This window comes from Nerophis ophidion, linkage group LG10 (assembly GCF_033978795.1).
Source record: "Nerophis ophidion isolate RoL-2023_Sa linkage group LG10, RoL_Noph_v1.0, whole genome shotgun sequence".
In the NCBI taxonomy this organism is placed as follows: Eukaryota; Metazoa; Chordata; class Actinopteri; order Syngnathiformes; family Syngnathidae; genus Nerophis; species Nerophis ophidion.
In genome coordinates, this window is record NC_084620.1 from 42,233,655 (window position 1) to 42,254,034 (window position 20,380).

General features: G+C 43.3%; 3 protein-coding genes across 6 annotated transcripts in view; 1 reads left to right on the forward strand and 2 right to left on the reverse strand.

Moving 5' to 3' along the window:
- The window catches only part of LOC133560838 (equilibrative nucleoside transporter 2), a 33,608-nt gene extending 31,404 nt beyond the window's left edge, over positions 1 to 2,204 (forward strand). For all 4 annotated transcript variants that reach the window (XM_061913822.1, XM_061913821.1, XM_061913824.1 and 1 more), the window contains one exon: positions 1 to 2,204. This exon is cut by the window's left edge and continues 107 nt beyond it. In XM_061913822.1, coding sequence (XP_061769806.1) covers positions 1 to 5 — 5 coding nt within the window. In that variant the 3' untranslated portion in view covers positions 6 to 2,204.
- Positions 2,205 to 5,257: 3,053 nt separating this feature from the next.
- Positions 5,258 to 20,380, reverse strand: part of LOC133560841 (serine/threonine-protein phosphatase PP1-beta catalytic subunit) — a 55,643-nt gene continuing 40,520 nt past the window's right edge. The window contains exons 6-8 of the mRNA XM_061913826.1: positions 5,807 to 5,958; positions 5,603 to 5,737; positions 5,258 to 5,533 (exon numbers count right to left, since the gene is read on the reverse strand). Of these exons, the coding sequence (XP_061769810.1) occupies positions 5,429 to 5,533; positions 5,603 to 5,737; positions 5,807 to 5,958 (392 nt within the window). The 3' untranslated portion in view covers positions 5,258 to 5,428. The remainder of the gene's footprint in view (positions 5,534 to 5,602; positions 5,738 to 5,806; positions 5,959 to 20,380) is intronic.
- LOC133560842 (uncharacterized) lies at positions 10,834 to 19,600 on the reverse strand. Its single transcript, XM_061913827.1, has 2 exons — positions 17,753 to 19,600; positions 10,834 to 17,593 (listed from the first exon to the last, which is right to left on the reverse strand). The coding sequence occupies exon 2, from the start codon at positions 15,228 to 15,230 to the stop codon at positions 14,289 to 14,291; it is 942 nt and encodes a 313-aa protein (XP_061769811.1). The 5' UTR covers positions 15,231 to 17,593; positions 17,753 to 19,600; the 3' UTR covers positions 10,834 to 14,288.

A 20,380-nucleotide genomic window follows, 5' to 3' on the forward strand; every position in this document is an offset into this window, starting at 1 on the left:
TGTAGTTTAAACACACACTTTAGTGCTGGCAATAATAAGGAACAAAACAGTTTGCTATTGCACAGGTTAGTTTTCTTATTCGTGCTGTATTTCCGTTAGTCCTAATGCATTTGTAACTTAAATGTAGTTTTATGCAGCTCATTATGAATGCAGGGGAATTTTATTTTTGCTTTGATTTTAATGCTTAGTTGGAATTTAATTAGACATGGTTTTACAGTCTCTTTCTACAAACCCCGTTTCCATATGAATTGGGAAATTGTGTTTGATGTAAATATAAACGGAATACAATGATTTGCAAATCATTTTCAACCCATATTCAGTTGAATATGCTACAAACACAACATATTTGATGTTCAAACTGATAAAAAAAAAAAATTGTTGCATATAATCATTAACTTTAGAATTTAATGCCAGCCACACTTGACAAAGAAGTTGGGAAAGGTGGCAATAAATACTGATAAAGTTGAGGAATACTCATCAAACACTTATTTGGAACATCCCACACGTGTGCAGGGTAATTGGGAACAGGTGGGTGTCATGATTGGATATAAAAACAGCTTCCCAAAAAATGCTCAGTCTTTCACAAGAAAGGATGGGGCGAGGTGCACCCCTTTGTCCAAAACTGCGTGAGCAAATAGTCAAACAGTCTAAAAACATTTCTCTAATTGTAATTGCAAGAAACTTCGTGATTTCAACATCTACGGTCCATATCATCATCAAAGGGTTTAGAGAATCTGGAGAAATCACTGCACGTATTGGGCATTGCCGGAAACCAACATTGAATGACCGTGACCTTCGATCCCTCAAACGGCACTGTATCAAAAACCGACATCAATCTCTAAAGGATATCACCACATGGGCTCAGGAACACTTTAGAAAACCACTGTTACTAGATACAGTTCGTCACTACATCTGTAAGTGCAAGTTAAAGCTCTACTATGCAAAGTGAAAGTCATTTATCAACAACATCCAGAAACGCCGCCGGCTTCTCTGGGCCCGAGATCATCTAAGATGGACTGATGCAAAGTGGAAAAATGTTCTGTGGTCTGATGAGTCCACATTTCAAATTGTTTTTGGAAATATTCGACATCGTGTCATCCGGACCAAAGGGGAAGCGAACCACTCAGACTGTTATTGACGCAAAGTTCAAAAGCCAGCATCTGTGATGGTATGGGGGTGCATTAGTGCCCAAGGCATGGGTAACTTACACATCTGTGAGGGCACCATTAATGCTGAAAGGTACATACAGGTTTTGGAACATTTGCTGCCATCTAAGCGCCGTCTTTTTCATGGACGCCCCTGCTTATTTCAGCAAGACAATGCCAAACCACATTCAGCACGTGTTACAACAGCGTGGTGGCTTCGTGAAAAAAGAGTGCGCGTACTTTCCAGACCTGTCTCCCATCGAAAATGTTTGGCGCATTATGAAGGGTAAACGACTGTTGAACGACTGCAGCTCTACATAAAACGAAAATGGGAAAGAATTCCACTTTCAAAGCTTCAACAATTAGTTTCCTCAGTTTCCAAACGTTTGAGTGTTGTTAAAAGAAAATGTGATGTAAAACAGTGGTGAAGATGCCCTTTCCCAACTACTTTGGCACGTGTTGCAGCCATGAAATTCTAAGTTAATTATGTGCAAAAAAAAAAGTTTATGAGTTTGAACATCAAAATCTTGTCTTTGTAGTGCATTCAACTGAATATGGGTTGAAAAGGATTTGCAAATCATTGTATTCCGTTTATATTTACATCTAACACAATTTCCCAACTCATATGGAAATGGGGTTTGTACTTAATATGAAGAAAACATCCATCTTTTGTAGCGCTTATCCTCATTAGGATCACGGGGTAAGTTGAAGCCTATCCCAGATTACTTTTTGAGAGATCGGGTACACCCAAGACTGGTCACCAGTACAAACACAGAGCACTTACAATCATTCATACTGACAATTTAGAGCAGGGGTCCTCGAACTTTTGGACTCGGTGGGCCGCATTGGGTTAAAAAAAATCGGCCGGGCTGTATAGACTATAATATATATATATATATATATATACATATATATACATATATATATATGTATGTGTATGTATGTATGTATATATGTGTGTGTGTATATATATAGATGTATTTGTGTATGTATACATGTATATGTATGTATATGTGTATATGTATGTATATGTGTATATGTGTATATATACATATGTATATATATAGATGTATATATATGTATATGTATATACATATATGTATATATATATGTATATATATGGATACATATATATACATATATATGTATATATATATGTATATATATATATACATACATATATATATGTTTATATATGTATATATATATGTATATATATGAATATATATATATACATATATATAGGTTTATATATATATATATGTATATGTATATATATATATATATATATGTATATACATGTATATATATGTATATATGTATATATATATGTATGTATATATATATATATACATGTATATATATGTATGTGTATATATGTATATATATATATATGTATATATATATGAATATATATATGTATATATATATATATATATATTCCTCACACACTAATTGACTGAAAGAGTGCACACTTCATTTGCCTGAGCGGCTAGGAGACCTCGAGTAACAAGCGGTAGAAAATGGATTAGAAAGGACAAAAAAGAAAATAAACACTTTTTCAACCTGTGATTTCCCACGGGCTGGAATCAGTATCCGGCCCGTGGACCATAGTTTGGGGACCCCTGATAGTTTCCAATGTACTAAACATGCAAGGAACATACTAAACATACAAGGAACAAATACGACAATGTTCTATACCAGTGGTGTCCAAACTTTCTCGACTGAGGGCCTCATCCAGAAAAAAACTAAAGGGATGCAGTTGCCATTTTTTATATATTCAAAACCAACACTAGGATAACAAAACATTGGTCTGTATATTGGCTTTCTGTTGATATAATTTCTACTTTTATTGTTACATTACACGTGCTCTTTTACCTCCCTTTTTGCGTTTTTATTTTATTCATAGTATTTTAGTATGTGCTGCTGCAAATAGCCTCGAGGCCACACTTTGGACACCCCTGTTTTATACACAGCTGCAAAGTGACCAATTGCATGTCATATGGCCAAATTCCATCAGCTTTGTTTGAGGGGCCAGTTTAAGAGGCATATACTGCCCTCTAGTGGTTGAAGACATGAAGTCACCTTGAACATGAGGCTCAGTCATTTTACAGTTTATGGCAACTGTCAGGTTGATATAGGGCTGGGCGATATTGGCTTTTATTGATATCGCAATATTTTTATGCCATATCGCGAAATATGACATATATCTCGATATTTTTCTTAAATCAAATCAAATCAACTTTATTTATATAGCACATTTAAATTTACCACAGAGGTAGCCAAAGTGCTGTACAATGGGCAGGTTAAAAACGAGAAACACTACACAAACAGAACATGATAATAAATAAAACATACAAACAGGTTCACAAACAGGTGTATAATGGGGCGCCATTGCAGGATGGATATTACTCTGTGTTAAAAGCCTAGGAATAAAAGTATGTTTTTAAGAGAGATTTAAAAACAGGAAGAGAGGAGGCTTGTCTAACACTCAGAGCTTGGGAGCAGCAGCAGCGAAAGCTCTGTCACCTCTAAGCTTCAGCCTTGTGTCAGGGACCGTCAGTAGCAGCTGATCGGCTGATCTTAGGGATCAGGTGGGGCAGTAAGGCTGAAGGTCGGAGTGATATGTTGGCGCAAGGTTGTTTAGACATTTAAAAACAAATAGTTTAAAATTGATTCAATAACACACAGGGAGCCATTGAAGATACGCTAATATAGGGGTGATGTGCTCATGTCTGCAGGTCTGTGTTAGCAGACGAGCAGCAGAGTTCTGCACGAGCTGCAGGCGGGCAATGGAGGCCTGGCTAATGCCTACATACAGGGCATTGCAGTAGTCTAAACGATTCGAGATTAAGGCGTGGATTAATTTCTACGCTATTTGATGTAATTGATAGCCTTGAATGAACACTTGATGCATATAACCACAGCAGTATGATGATTCTATGTCTACATTCTTCTTCATACTGCATTCATATTTGCTACTTTTAAACTTTCATGCAGAGAGGGAAATCACAACTAAGTCAACTGACCAAAACTGTATTTATTAAATACTCTTCATTCTCTCGTAGGTGACTTTTTACATGAAAGAACAAATTAGTAGTGCTGCTACCTTTTTGTAGTAACACTTCTGCTGCATACTTTGCATATTGCTGTTGTTTGCTGAATATCTTCCCGCTTGAAGCCAAACCACCGCCAGATGGACCCCTGCTGTATTTTCGGGGCATTAATTGTTCTTTCTCCATTTGTGATCAGTTTCGCACCTTCTCTCTCTTGTAATGTCACCAGCTCCCCTCTGCTAGCACCACCTGCCTCAGCTAACGTTAGCCACGCTACACAGACGACAGTATGTAACGTATGTAAGAAGGTCGTCTTGTTTTACGTCTCCGTGAAAAGAGACGGAGTGAGAAACGCCTGTGGCGTAATGCCCGCAGCTAAAAGTATGCGTGAGAACGTATACTTGAATATTACGATAGTCATTTTCTATATCGCACAAAGACAAACCCACGATATATCGTTTACTTTGGTGGTCCCCAACCTTTTTGTAGCTGCAGACCGGCCAACGCTTGATAATTTGTCCTGCGGCCCGGCATGGGGTTGGGGGGATTTTTTTTATTTTATATTTTATTTTTTCATGAAAAAGGGAGTTTTTTTGGGTTGGTGCCCTAATTGTATCTTGTGTTTATTTAATAAAAAATAAAAAAAATACATTAAAAATTCTTCCGCAGCCGGTACCAATCGAGTGGTTGGGGACCACTGGTTTATATCGGTATATTCACCCAGCCCTAGGTTAATATATGCATTGTAACCATATTGCACAATTATGTTATGTTGTATATTTTGTTTCGAGCTGTGGCCTCGTATCTTTTGACTTGAAACTTGCGTGATACCAATTTTTCAGGGGTAGTCGCTTTTTTGTATCAAGCATTTAAAAGCCAATGTCAGAAATGGCTTTATTAAAATTGTTGGAAAAGTTGTTTTTATTTGCCTTAAAGATGTGTAGAAAATGTTGTTTTGTCACTCAAGGGAGACTTTACATGTTTACCTGCAAATAAAAGACTTGAGATTTAAGTTGATGTTTTTCACTGGACAGAAAAAAAGGCCGCAAATGACAGTTTGTATTGTTTTTTTTAACACTTTAATGTTTGAAGGTTATAGGGCGAACAGACGAAGAGAGTGACAGCAGTTCAGTTTGGGGGATAAGAAAGAAGAGTAAGTAAAATTGATCGCTTGGTGTTCGGCAAAAAGCTGAGAAAAGAGCATGTCAACAGTTCTTCTGTCCTCCTTCATCGCTTCTTGGGTGGTTGGGCTGTGCGGGGAGGAGTGACGGGCCGGCCGGCGTTCATGCCGCCATATTGGTACTTGGCTTTCTTCTCAGAGGGCTTCAGAATCTAAAAAAAATATGTATAAAATGATTGAAATGATTGTGTGCTACTTCTTGTCAGTTTGTTTCCTGGCACCTGGAAAGAGCACATGAGTGTCTCGTCCACGCTCATCATGCCCCCGGCATTGTCGAATTCGCCACAGTAGTTCGGGGCGGAGAAGAGTGTCACCAGCTGCCTCTTGGCGAAGAACTCATAACCGTCTTCTACCACCTGGTGGCAGCACACACACACAGTCAAATGGCCTTACTCTTCATTTGGATATTTACATAGTTGATGTACCTGGTGGGCTCTACAGATGAGGTCCAGGTCGTGCCGGTTGAGGAACTTGCTGACCACATCGGCTCCAAAAGTGAAAGAGACACCGCGGTCGTTTTCGCCCCAGCCCTGCACATCCTTGTCGGGGTCTGACCACAGCAGGTCGCACAGAAGGCCTGGAGGAGGAAAGATGTTTCAAATTTCTATATATGTGTACACAGCGTTCCTATACCAGACCATAAAAGACTATGTGGGGGGGGAGAGGTAGTTGAGAGATGTCCTTAAAAGGAGAAGCGATTTCGTTGCAATAAAGAGGTCTCACTCCTACCATTTTCTGTACTCGAGGTGAAACCCATGCTTCCTCAACAGCACACAAGTTTGAGAGAACTACAATTCCACTATGCTGCGTGAGATCGTCAGGTGTGCGACGAATTTCACTTAATGGGTACACAAATGACAAATTACCTTTGTCTAGCTTGAAATGTTCTATCTTAAGCTAACAAGTTGAGGTCTTGGGCTTAACAACAAACACACACAGATGTTAAAGGGGAACATTATCACAATTTCAGAAGGGTTAAAACCAATAAAAATCAGTTCCCGGTGGCTTATTTTATTTTTTCAATTTTTTTTTCAAAATTTTACCCATCATGGAATATCCCGAAAAAAGGCTTTAAAGTGCCTGATTTTCGTTATCTGTAAAAATCCACCCGTCCATTTTCCTGTGACAAACAAACATGGCGGATAGAACAGCAAGATATAGTGACATTAGTTCGGATTCAGACTCGGATTTCAACGGTTTAAGCGATTCAACAGATTACGCATGTATTGAAACGGATGGTTGGAGTGCGGAGGCAGATAGCGGAAACGAAATTGAAGAAGAAACTGAAGCTATTCAGTGATCGCCTTCTAACCAACGTTTGCATCTTTTGACCACTGGAGCAACTTTTAAATCGGTCGATTGGTAAGTATTTGTTTGGCATTAAATGTGGGTGGAGGGAAAGGCTGGATGCAAATATAGCTACAAATGTACATACAGCTAGCCTAAATAGCATGTTAGCATCGATTAGCTGGCAGTCATGCCGTGACCAAATATGTCTGATTAGCACACGAGTCAATAACACCAACAAATCTCACCTTTGTGATTTCGTTGACTTGATCGTTGGAAATGCATCTGCTTTGAGTGTCGCAGGATATCCACACATTCTTGCCATTTCTGCCATGTTAGCATCGATTAGTATGCCGTGCTAATCGATGCACACTTGAATCCGTCCCTGATCGTGTTGTTACACCCTCCGACAACACACCGACGAGGCATAATGTCTCCAAGGTACGGAAAACAGTCGGAAAAAACGGAAAATAATAGAGCTGATTCAACTTGTGTGTGTAATGTGTTTGAGAAAATGTTGGATTGCTTCCCATTGTAAAGGTGAAAGGTCATCACTCAGAAAGCGAACAATTGAAACGCGTTTAAATCGCCAAATTCACCCTTTTAGAGTTCGGAAATCGGTTAAATGATAAATGGGTTGTACTTGTATAGCGCTTTTATACCTTCAAGGTACTCAAAGCGCTTTGACACTACTTCCACATTTACCCATTCACACACTGATGGAGGGAGCTGCCATGCAAGGCGCCAACCAGCACCCATCAGGAGCAAGGGTGAAGTGTCTTGCTCAGGACACAACGGACGTGACGAGGTTGGTTCTATGTGGGATTTGAACCAGTGACCCTCGGGTTGCGCACGGCCACTCTCCCACTGCGCCACATGGTCTTTTTTCTGCAACATCAAGGTATATATTGATGCTTACATAGGTTTGGTGATAATGTTCCCCTTTGAAGATTAACTGCGCCAAGGATGCATAATGCAGCTGTGAGGCGTGCATGTAGAGCACCGAGGCAGGAGAGGGGAGAAGACAAACTACCCCAAGATTGATGGTAAGCAGCAGCCGACCAATCAGTACACTGAAGTCTGGTAAAGATCACATTTTACTTGCAGTGTAAACAGTCAGCTGGAAAAAATCCCATTTAGGCCACTTTGGCCTGCAGTGTAAACAAAAATGTAGCCGTTGGCTCACGTTTGTGACAGTCTTCTTTCTGTACCCCCACTCGTGAAACATAATATGTATTTTCTTATTTACTCGTAGTACCTCAAATTACAAGCTTATCGGTTATTGGCGCTGCTAGATTGACACAGGCACTTGATTAAGGATACCACATGTAAATTTGACAAATCAATCGTACAAAATCTCAGCATTATTTTTGACCTAACTCTCATTGGAGCTACACATTAAGAGCCTGATTTAACTACGATCGAAATACCACACGCTGAACAGCGTGTGCAAAAAATAAAATGGGGTGTACTATCAATAGGCGTATTGTGTGTGATCTACTAAGACTGCGTGTGCAATTGAAAAGTGGTGCAGATCGCCTTATTTAAATGAGGATTTTGCCTGTTTTTACCACGGAGACACTCTTATTTTCTGCACATTCATATTATTCTCCTACCTGCGTATCAATAATCTTTTACACATTTTCTGGATCCCAATCTAGGTAACCGAAACGTGTGCACACTGACGCTTAATTCTGTGCGCGAGGCTGAGGATCGAATCACCAGCGCATTTGTGTGGAGTGACTCAAACCTAAGAAGATGCACAATGAAAGACGTCGTTACATGTAGGAAATATACTATGGTAATATGTTTCCAGAATTAACAAAATTAATATTAGAAAAACGCTAGCACACACCAAAAAGCATCAACTTAATTTTATTCGGTCCAGTAGGTCATCCAGCAGCTAAAAAACTATAAAATTGCTGAATGGATTGTATGTCTAATATTTTTTTTATTTCTGTCAGTCCGTGTTGACACACACACACACACACACACACACACACACACACACACACACACAGGAATGAGGATTCTGGTCCCTCCATCATCTGTCTGTGCAGCACGAGCATCGATCCTGTCCGTCTGTATGTATGTGTATATATGAATGTGTGTGTATATATACCTGTGTGTATACAGTATATACACTGCAAAAAGTCAGTCTTTAAAAACAAGGGAAAAAAATACAAAAATGAGGGGTGTTTTAATTGAACTAAGCAAACTTATCTGCCAATAGAAAAAGAAAATTTGGCTTGTCAAGACTTTCCAAAACAAGTAAAATTAGCTAACCTCAATGAATCAGAAATACCTTAAAATAAGTATATTCTCACTAATAACAAGTGCACTTTTCTTGGTACAAAAAAAAACATGAGACCTTTTTGCTCAATAAGTTGAAAAATATTCCTAAATTAAGTAAATGTTAGTGCCATTATCTTGACATAAAGAAATAAATTATTACTTTAAAAAAGTACTTTTATACTTGTGGGTGTTGCAACAGTTGATATTCTAGTTTCAAGCATGTTTTACTCAATATAGGTCATGACATCTCAGCTACAACCTGTAATATCTTACTGAGATCATTTAGGACCAAAACCCTTTAAACAAGAAAAACACTAACATAAAATCTGCTTAGTGAGAATAATTATCTTATCAGACATAAAATAAGCAAATATCACCCTTATTTGAGATATTTAATCTTACAGTTTTTGCAGTGTACCAGTGATAAAGTAGGAATGATTGTCACACACACACACTAGGTGTGGTGAAATTTGTCCTCTGCATTTGACCCATCCCCTTGTTCACCCCCTGGGAGGTGAGGGGAGCAGTGAGCAGTAGCGGCAGGGAATCATTTTTGGTGATTTAACCCCCAATTCCAACCCTTGATGCTGAGTGCCAAGCAGGGAAGAATGCTGGTATGAGCTTTTAAACATAACCCGTTAACTGCTGCCAATCAAATGGTGAATAAGATACTCGATAGGGTTCATATGTTTATAAATCTGACTGTGATGAAGTCAGTGCCTCACCACACGTCACTGGTATATACGTATGGATGTGTGTGTGTATATACATATATATATATATATATATATATATATCCAACTATCACAACTATCACACTCCACAGCCTTCCCGGTAAGGTTTATTCAGGTGTACTGGAGAGGAGGCTTCGCCGGATAGTCGAACCTTGGATTCAGGAGGAACAGTGTGGTTTTCGTCCTGGTCGTGGAACTGTGGACCAGCTCTATACTCTCGGCAGGGTTCTTGAGGGTGCATGGGAGTTTGCCCAACCAGTCTACATGTGCTTTGTGGACATGGAGAAGGCATTCGACCGTGTCCCTCGGGAAGTCCTGTGGGGAGTGCTCAGAGAGTATGGGGTACCGGACTGTCTTATTGTGGCAGTCCGCTCCCTGTACGATCAGTGCCAGAGCTTAGTCCGCATTGCCGGCAGTAAGTCGGACACATTTCCAGTGAGGGTTGGACTCCGCCAAGGCTGTCCTTTGTCACCGAATTCTGTTCATAACTTATGGACAGAATTTCTAGGCGCAGCCAAGGCGTTGAGGGGTTCCGGTTTGGTGGCCACGGGATTAGGTCTCCTCTTTTTGCAGATGATGTAGTCCTGATGGCTTCATCTGGCCGGGATCTTCAGCTCTCACTGGATCGGTTCGCAGCCGAGTGTGAAGCGACCGGAATGAGAATCAGCACCTCCAAGTCCGAGTCCATGGTTCTCGCCCGGAAAAGGGTGGAGTGCCATATCCGGGTTGGGGAGGAGACCCTGCCCCAAGTGGAGGAGTTCAAGTACCTAGGAGTCTTGTTCACGAGTGGGGGAAGAGTGGATCGTGAGATCGACAGGCGGATCGGTGCGGCGTCTTCAGTAATGCGGACGTTGTATCGATCCGTTGTGGTGAAGAAGGAGCTGAGCTGGAAGGCAAAGCTCTCAATTTACCGGTCGATCTACGTTCCCATCCTCACCTATTGTCATGAGCTCTGGGTCATGACCGAAAGGATAAGATCACGGGTACAAGCGACCGAAATGAGTTTCCTCCGCCGGGTGGCGGGGCTCTCCCTTAGAGATAGGGTGAGAAGCTCTGCCACTCGGGAGGAGCTCAACGTACAGCCGCTGCTCCTCCACATCGAGAGGAGCCAGATGAGGTGGTTCGGGCATCTGGTCAGGGAGGTGTTTAGGGCACGTCCAGCTGGTAGGAGGCCACGGGGAAGACCCAGGACACGTTGGGAAGACTATGTCTCCCGGCTGGCCTGGGAACGCCTCGGGATCCCCCGGGAAGAGCTAGACGAAGTGGCTAGAGAGAGGGAAGTCTGGGCTTCCCTGCTTAGGCTGCTGCCCCCGCGACCCGACCTCGGATAAGCGGAAGATGATGGATGGATGGATTATATATATATATGTACCTTTATATACATACATATATAATCAATCAATCAATCAATGTTTACTTATATAGCCCTAAATCACTAGTGTCTCAAAGGGCTGCACAAACCACCACGACATCCTCGGTAGGCCCACATAAGGGCAAGGAAAACTCACACCCAGTGGGACATTGGTGACAATAATGACCCAGTGGGACGTCAGTGACAATGATGACTATGAGAACCTTAGAGAGGAGGAAAGCAATGGATGTCGAGCGGATCTAACATGATACTGTGAAAGTTCAATCCACAATGGATACAACACAGTCGCGAGAGTCCAGTCCAAAGAGGATCCAAGACACAGCAGCGAGATTCCCGTTCACAGCGGAGCCAGCAGGAAACCATCCCAAGCGTAGGCGGACCAGCAGCGCAGAGATGTCCCCAGCCGATACACAGGCGAGCAGTACATGGCCACCGGATCGGACCGGACCCCCTCCACACGGGAGAGTGGGACATAGAAGAAAAAGAAAAGAAACGGCAGATCAACTGGTCTAAAAAGGGAGTCTATTTAAAGGCTAGAGTATACAAATGAGTTTTAAGGTGAGACTTAAATGCTTCTACTGATATACTGATATAAATTATACACCTATACTGGCTCACTTGCACTGGCTTCCTGTGAACTTTATATATGACTTTTGTCAGGCTTTCCCCTGACAGTTTGTCTATGTTTTAGTTTTTTCCTCTGCATTTGTCTGTATCCTCTGTGTTTAGTATCTCCTGTCTTTAGTTCCTGTGTAGTGCTCTTATTTTGTCAGCTTCCTGTCTTGTTCCCTGAGTGCTGTGTTCCTCCTCCATTGCGGCTGATTGGCACCTGGCCACACCCGTTGCCAATCAGCCCGCTCCTATGTGAACCTGCTTTGTCTTGTGTCAGTTGCTGGATCATTGTATTGTCGTTGCTACATGTCACTCTTGTCGTGCTACCGGTCGTGTCGTTTTGTTACAACTACTACCTGTCGTGCTACATTTTGTCCTGGTCGTCGTAGCGGTAAGCTGTTTCTGTTAGCATTAGCCATTTCCAGTTTTTCCTGTTTGCTACCTGCTAGCCTCACCGCTAAGTAATTTTTTGTTTCTTGCTAGCTTCTATGCTAAAGACCCTTAGTTTGTTATTCTGCCCGTGTGCGCGCTTTTGGTTTGTTCTTGTTCTATTATTTAAATTAAATCATGTTTTCCCATTCAATGCCTGCCTCCTTCTCTGCATCATGGGGTTCGTCAACTAATAACGCTGACAACTTTAAGGTTTTATTATCTACGTACAAAATACTAAACAGTTTAGCACCATCTTATATTGCTGATTGTATTGTACCCTACGTTTCGTCCCGAAATCTAGGTCCCCTACTAAGCAAAACGTCTGCAGGCTCGAGAGCGTTTTCCAGTACTCTGGAATGCCCTACCAGCAACAGTTTGAGATGCCACTTCCGTACAGGCATTTAAGTCCCATCTTAAAACTTATTTATATACTCAAGACTTTAAATAGACCCTTTTGATCAGCCGCTTTTCTGCTGTGTGCCCCCTCTACTGACTGGGGAGGATACCAGGTGGCCAAAGTGAATTTCTCCTATCTCCACTCGTTGGACCGCCACACTACTACTCTTCTATGCACAGCTACACACATCACTGCGCAGCTGATTGGAAGATTTGATTGATTTGAATTGGTTCTGTGACCAACGTCGCCCATTGAAATGAATTGAAATCAATTTATAAAATGGAGGCCCATTTAAAACAGTAGGTTGCTGCATGAACTCAGCTCAAGACAATTTAAGGATCAAGTCACCAGAGTAGTTCAAGTGTATAAAGCAGATGGAGAAGTGCAATAGTGAGTGAGTGAATTATATTTATATAGCGCTTTTCTCTAGTGACTCAAAGCACTTTACATAGTGAAACCCAATATCTAAGTTACATTTAAACCAGTGTGGGTGGCACTGGGAGCACGTGAGTAAAGTGTCTTGCCCAAGGACACAACGGCAGTGACTAGGATGGCGGAAGCGGGAATCGAACCTGCAACCCTCAAGTTGCTGGCACGGCCACTCTACCAACCGAGCTATACCGCCCCACAATAGCGCTAAAGTGCAAGTGTGCTAAATTATTGCATAGTAAGGTAACTGGAAAAAAAGTACACATCTCCCAGTAAGTAAAAGTGTTGGTATTATTGCAAATTAACAGATGTGTTTACGCATGGAGAAATTACACCGAAAAAAAACATACGTGTATCTATGTAGTGTATGAACTAATGTGTGGAGAGGCGGAGCAGAAGGGCCGACTGCGGGGTAGGACAAACCGTGGTCCTACTCAAGATGGACGCCAGGAGGCGGAGTGAGAGGCGATGCGCGCCCGGAGCGACGCTGCAGCACTTGGAGCCAAGTGCGTAAAACACACACCTACTCTCAATCTGTGCATCTTCTCCTGCTGTATAAAAGGGGAGAAGGAGGAGCAATTGGGGCAGAAGAAGTAGGAGAACCAGCAGACAAAAGACAAGCGAGATCAGACGAGTGATGAGCCCCCGAGGCAGACGGAGTCACCGGCGACCGAAAGGCGAGCCAAGACGAGCAGCAAAGGAGGAAGTGCTGGAAATCGGTGCGACCGACTGGGACACAAACTGTTTTATTGAAACAATAAACGAGAGTCAAACCTGCTTCGCGATGTCTTTCATCGATGGTCCATGCAAACCGCACGATGTCGGGCTGGAAGCCGTTCATATAATGCAAAAACTATGAATAAATAACTTGAATAGAAATACAAATCAACAGAAACACATTGAAACTCATTGGAAATAATAGAAAGTATATTTAGTTTTTTTATATTTCTATGCTATTGCTATACGTACCACGTATAACTAACACGTTTGCCAAAAAATAAGCCCACATGCAAAAATTTGTGAAAAACAAAATACTTTGGAGAGTTTCCTTTAAAAAGGACAGGGCCCAACTAATTCAGCGTTATGGTGAGTTGTAGTTTTCATTAGGGCTGTACATCTTTGGGCACCACACGATTTGATTCAGAATCAAATCTCGATTCAAAACGATTCTTGATCCAAAATCTATACTTTTTGCTAACATTGGAGGCCAGTTCTATGAATAACTACATTCCTCCAAAAAATAGATAACAGATGAGATGAATGTTTTTATTACTTAAAAGAAAACTGGTTTTGATTAATAAAATTCTAACCAAATATTTAATAAATTCCATCCATCCATCTTCTTCCGCTCATCCGAGGTCGGGTCGCGAGGGCAGCAGCCTAAGTAGGGTAAGGCTGGCCTGGCGTTCCCAGGCCAGCTGGGAGACATAGTCTTCCCAACGTGTCATGGGTCTTCCCGGTGGCCTCCTGCCGGTCAGACGTGCCCTAAACACCTCCCTAGGGAGGCATTCGGGTGGAATCCTAACCAGATGCCCGAACCACCTAGTCTGACTCCTATCGATGTGGAGGAGCAGCGGCTTTACTTTGAGCTCCCCCCGGATGGCAGAGCATCTCATCCTATCTCTAAAGGAGAGCCCCACCGACCCGTGGAGGAAGCTCATTTCGGCTTTTTGTACCCGTGATCTTGTCCTTTCGGTCAAAACCCAAAGCTTATGACCATAGGTGAGGATGGGAACGTAGATCGACCGGTAAATTGAGAGCTTTGCCTTCCGGCTCAGCTCCTTCTTCACCACAACTGATCGATACAACGTCCGCATTACTGAAGACGGTGCACCGATCCGCCTGTCGATCTCACGATCCACTCTTCCCTCACTCGTGAACAAGACTCCAAAGTACTTGACCTCCTTCCCAACCCGGAGATGGCACTCAAACCTTTTCCAGGCGAGAACCATGGACTCTGACTTGGAGGTGCTGATTCTCATTCCAGTCGCTTCACACTCTGCTGCGAACCGATCCAGTGAGAGCTGAAGATCCTGGCCAGTTGAAGCCATCAGGACCACATCATCTGCAAAAAGCAGATACCTAATCCTGCAGCCACCAAACCAGATCCCCTCAACTCCTTGACTGCGCCTAGAAATTCTGTCCATAAAAGTTATGAACGGAATCGGTGACAAAGGGCAGCCTTGGCAGAGTTCAACCCTCACTGGAAACGTGTCCGTCTTACTGCCGGCAATGCGGACCAAGCTCTGACACTGATTGTACAGGGAGTGGACCGCCAGTCCAAACCCCATACTCTCTTAGCACACCCCACAGGACTTCCCGAGGGACACGGTCGAATGCCTTCTCCAAGTCCACAAAGCACATGTAGACTGGTTGGGCAAACTCCCATCCACCCTCAAGGACCCTGCCGAGAGTATAGAGCTGGTCCACAGTTACACAACCAGGACGGAAACCACACTGTTACTCCTGAATCCGAGGTTCGACTAGCCTCTTTTAGCCTCCTCTCCAGTACACCTGAATAGACCTTACCGGGAAGGCTAAGAAGTGTGATCCCACAATAGTTAGAACACACCCTCCGGTTCCCCTTCTTAAAAAGAGGAACCACCACCCTGGTCTGCCAATCCAGAGGTACCGCCCCCCCGATGTCCACGCGATGCTGCAGTCTTGTCAACCAAGACAGCCCTACAGCCTCCAGAGCCTAGAGGAACTCCAGCCGGATCTCATCCACCTCCGGGGCCTTGCCACTGAAGAGCTTTTTAAATACCTCAGCAACTTCAGCCCCAGAATTAAGAGAGCCCACAACATATTCCCCAAGCACTGCTTTCTCTTAGGAAGACGTGTTGGAGGGATTGAGGAGGTCTTCGAAGTATTCTCTCCACCGATCCACAACATCCGCAGTCGAGGTCAGCAGAATACCATCCTCACCATACACTGTGTTGACGGTGCACTGCTTCACCTTCCTGAGGCGGCGCATAGTGGTCCAGAATCGCTTCGAAGCTGTCCGGAAGTCGTTTTCCATGGCTTCCCTAAACTCCACCCATGTCCAAGTTTTTGCCTCCGCGGCGCTGAAGCCGCACAACGCTTGGCCTGTCGGTAACCGTCCGCTGCCTCCGGTGTCTCATGAGCCAAAAGAAATAAGAGGACTCTTTCTTCAGCTTGACGGCATACCTCACCGCCGGTGTCCACCAACGGGTTTCAGAATTACCGCCACGAAAGGCACCAACTACCTATGCGGCCACTGCTTCAATCAGCCGCCTCGACAATGGAGGTGCAGAACATTGTCCACTCTGACTCAATCCAGCACCTCCCTCGTGACATGTTCAAAGTTGTTCTCGAGGTGGGAATTGAAACTCTCTCTGATAGGAGACTGCCAGACATTAATGGCAGACCCTCACACTGCGTATGGGCCTGCCAGGTCTCTCCGGCATCCTCCCCCACCATCACAGCCAGCTCACCACCAGGTGGTGATCGGTAGAAAGCTCTGGCCCTCTCTTCACCCGAGTGTCCAAAACATGAGCAAAATCCAATGACACAACAACAAAGTCGATCATGGAACTGTGGCCAAAGGTGCCCTGGTGCCAAGTGCACATATGGACACCCTTATGCTTGAACATGGTGTTTTTTATGGACAGTCTGTGAAGAGCACAAAAGTCCTAAAACAAAACACCCCTCGGGTTCAGAGCTTGGCGGCCATTCTTTCCAATCACGCCTCTCTAGGGTTCACTGTCATTGCCAACATGAGCGTTGAAGACCCCCAGTAGGACAAGAAAATTGCCCGGGGGAGTACTATACAGTACTCCCTCGAGTGTATCCAAAAAGGGTGGGTACTCTGAACTGCTGTTTGATGCATAAGCACAAACAACCGTCAGGACCCGTCCCCCCACCCGAAAGCCTGGAGGGAAGCTACTCTCTCGTCCACTGGGTGGAACTCCAACGTGCAGGCTTTGAGCCGGGGGGGCAACAAGAATTGCTACCCCAGCCCGTTGCCTCTCACTGCGTGCAGCACCAGTGTGAAAGAGTCCAGCCCCTCTCGAGAGAACTGGTTCCAGAGCCCTTGCTGTGACTCAGACTATATCCAGCCAGAATTTCTCCACCTCGCGCACTAGCTCAGGCTTCTTTCTTCCCCCCAGCGAGATGACATTCCATGTCCCTAGAGCAGTGGTTCGCAAAGTGGGCGGTACCGCCCCCTTGGGTGCGGTGGAAAGATCTGGGGGGGCGGTGAGGAAGAGGGGGGCGGTAGGGGGGCGGCAGTCCGAAGTCGAAGTCAGAAGTTTGAACGTTTGTTTGACGATTTGTACACAACACGTGCAGCAGGACGAGTCAGTGGACGACGCATCAGGGTCCGGTTACCACACGCCGCTCTGGCCCAGTCAGATCCGACAGCATAGACTACAAAAGCAAAAGCTCGGGTTTGTAATTTCAAGCTTGTAATGTTCAGAATTTTATCTTATAATAAAAACCGCATTCTGGCGGTCAACATCATCTTGAGTTCAAGTCAACATGAAATTGGGGACTCGCCAGAACGCGCCGTGTTGTGTTGAGCTGGTTAGGGTGGTATTTACCATTCTATGTTGCTGAAACAGTTAAAACTGCTAAAAAATAAATTGGTTTACTAAATTGGGTTTTATTTGTGAAATACACATTTGTGTTTAACCTAGTTAGTATATATTTGTACCATGAATTGATTAACGTGGACCCCGACTTAAACAAGTTGAAAAACTTATTCGGGTGTTACCCTTTAGTGGTCAATTGTACGGAATATGTACTGTACTGTGCAATCTACTAATAAAAGTATCAATCAATCAATCAAAACCTTTCTCTTTTCAAATTGCAGCATACCAAATATCAAGAAAGAGGTGTTTGTTTCCATATGTGTCTGGGGGGGGGCGCTAGGAGTTCACTGGGGAGCCAAGGGGGCGCCAGCCTGCAAAAGTTTGGGACCCATTGCCCTAGAGCTAGCTTATGTAGCCAAGGACTGGACTGAAAAGTACCCCGCATTCGGCTTCCGCCCAGCTCACAACGCAACCGACGTCTATGGCCCCTTCCTTGAGTGGTGATCCCATTGGAGGGGGGACCCACGATGCCTCTTCGGGCTGCGTCCGCCCAGGCCCCTGGGAACAGGACCGGCCACCAGGTGCTCGCAATCGTGCCCCAACTCCGGGCCTGGCTCCAGAGGGGTGGCTCCGGTGACTCGCGTCCGGGTGAGGGAAATCAGAGTCTCTGTTTTTGGATTCCCATAGAAGTCTTTGAGCTGGTCTTTGTCTGATCCCTCACCTAGGACCTGTTTGTCTTGGGAGACCCTATCAGGGGGCATGGAAGCCAACATAGCTCCTAGGATCATTGGGACACGCAAACTCCTCTACCACGATAAGGTGGCAGCTCAGAGAGGAGTTAATCAATTCAAATACAACTAAGGCAACAAGAGAAGTATCCAACACTTCTCTTTTGTAAAGTAAATCTGTACTGCAGACATAGATCATCTACATCAGGGGTGCCCACACTTCTTCTGCAGGCGAGCTACTTTTCAATTGACCAAGTCGAGGAGCTCTACCTCATTCATAGATATGCTTTATATGTTTTGATTTATGAAACATATGTTTTTTTTTAACAAATAAAGGTTTTTAATGATAATGCAATGTTTAACACATATAGAGTCCTTTCTTTCATGAAGACAAGACTATAAGTTGAAGTATTACCTGATTCAGATGACTTGCATTGATTCAAAATCCGACAGAAGTGCGGATAACGTCGGCATTTTCAAATGGAGGAGAACAAAAGTCCTCCCTTCTGTCCAAAACCACATGAATGTGGTTGGTTTTTGGAATCTTATTAGTCCAGCTTCCATACTCGTTTTTATACACTTTACAACAAATCCATTAGCTCCGAAGCTTCCTAGCTTGTGCACCCCAGCTTTCTGAGACTCTTATTTTTTTAGCGCAGGCATGAGGAAGCAGAGCTTTTATTGTGAAGATAGGAACTGTGCAGTTGGTCTTTAAAGTTTTGACAGCAGGTACGGCGCGAATGTGTTGAAATAAAAAGTGTTTCCCGCCTTCCTGTCTATCACTTTTTCTTAATAAATAAATGATAAATGGGTTGTACTTGTATAGCGCTTTTCTACCTTCAAGGTACTCAAAGCGCTTTGACACTACTTCCACATTTACCCATTCACACACACATTCACACACTGATGGAGGGAGCTGCCATGCAAGGCGCCAACCAGCACCCATCAGGAGCAAGGGTGAAGTGTCTTGCTCAGGACACAACGGACATGACGAGGTTGGTTCTAGGTGGGATTTGAACCAGTGACCCTCGGGTTGCGCACGGCCACTCTCCCACTGCGCCACGCCGTCCCCGGTCTAGAACTCACACATTCTCTATACGCGGATGATTTACTATTGTTTATATCTGATCCAATCTCTATCGTTCCAAAGATTATTGAATTGCTAAACATATTTTGGATCATTCTCTGGCTATAATAATGAGCTCGCAGCAGCCAGTGTCATCTCACAAGACCCTCAGGTGTCGTGAATGTCAATCAAGTGACAAAAGTGATGTCTTGGTGAAGATTGATGATCGCTAATTTTTAGTTGTTTTTTTTTAAATGCCTGGCGATCGATTAACACATCCTCCGTGATCGACCGGTAGCTCGCGATCGACCGTAATGGGCACCCCTTATCTACATCAACAACATGATTTGCCTGAGTGAATGGACGTGATATTTATATGTATATGTATATATATGTATATATATATATATATATATATATATATGTATATATATATATATATATATATATATATGTATATATATATATATATATATATATATATATATATATATATATATATATATATATATATATATATATATATATATATATATACACACACACACACAGTGGGGCAAAAAAGTATTTAGTCAGCCACCGATTGTGCAAGTTCTCCCACTTAAAAAGATGGTCTGTAATTTTCATCATAGGTACGCTTCAACTGTGAGGGACAGAATGTGTAAAAAAAATCCAGAAATTCACATTGTAGGAATTTTAAAGAAATTATTTGTAAATTATGGTGGAAAGTAAGTATTTGGTCACTTCAAACAAGGAAGATCTCTGGCTTTCACAGACCTGTAACATCTTCTTTAAGAAGCTCTTCTGTCTTCCACTCGTTACCTGTATTAGTGGAACCTGTTTGAACTCGTTATATGTATAAAAGACATCTGTCCACAGTCTCAAATAGTCAGACTCCAAACTCCACTATGGCCCAGACCAAAGAGCTGTCGAAGTACACCAGCAATAGAATTGTAGACCTGCACCAGACTGGGAAGAGCGAATCTACAATAGGCAAGCAGCTTGGTGTGAACGAATCAACTGTGCGAACAATTATCAGAAAATGGAAGACATACAAGACCACTGATAATCTCCCTCGATCTGGGGCTCCACGC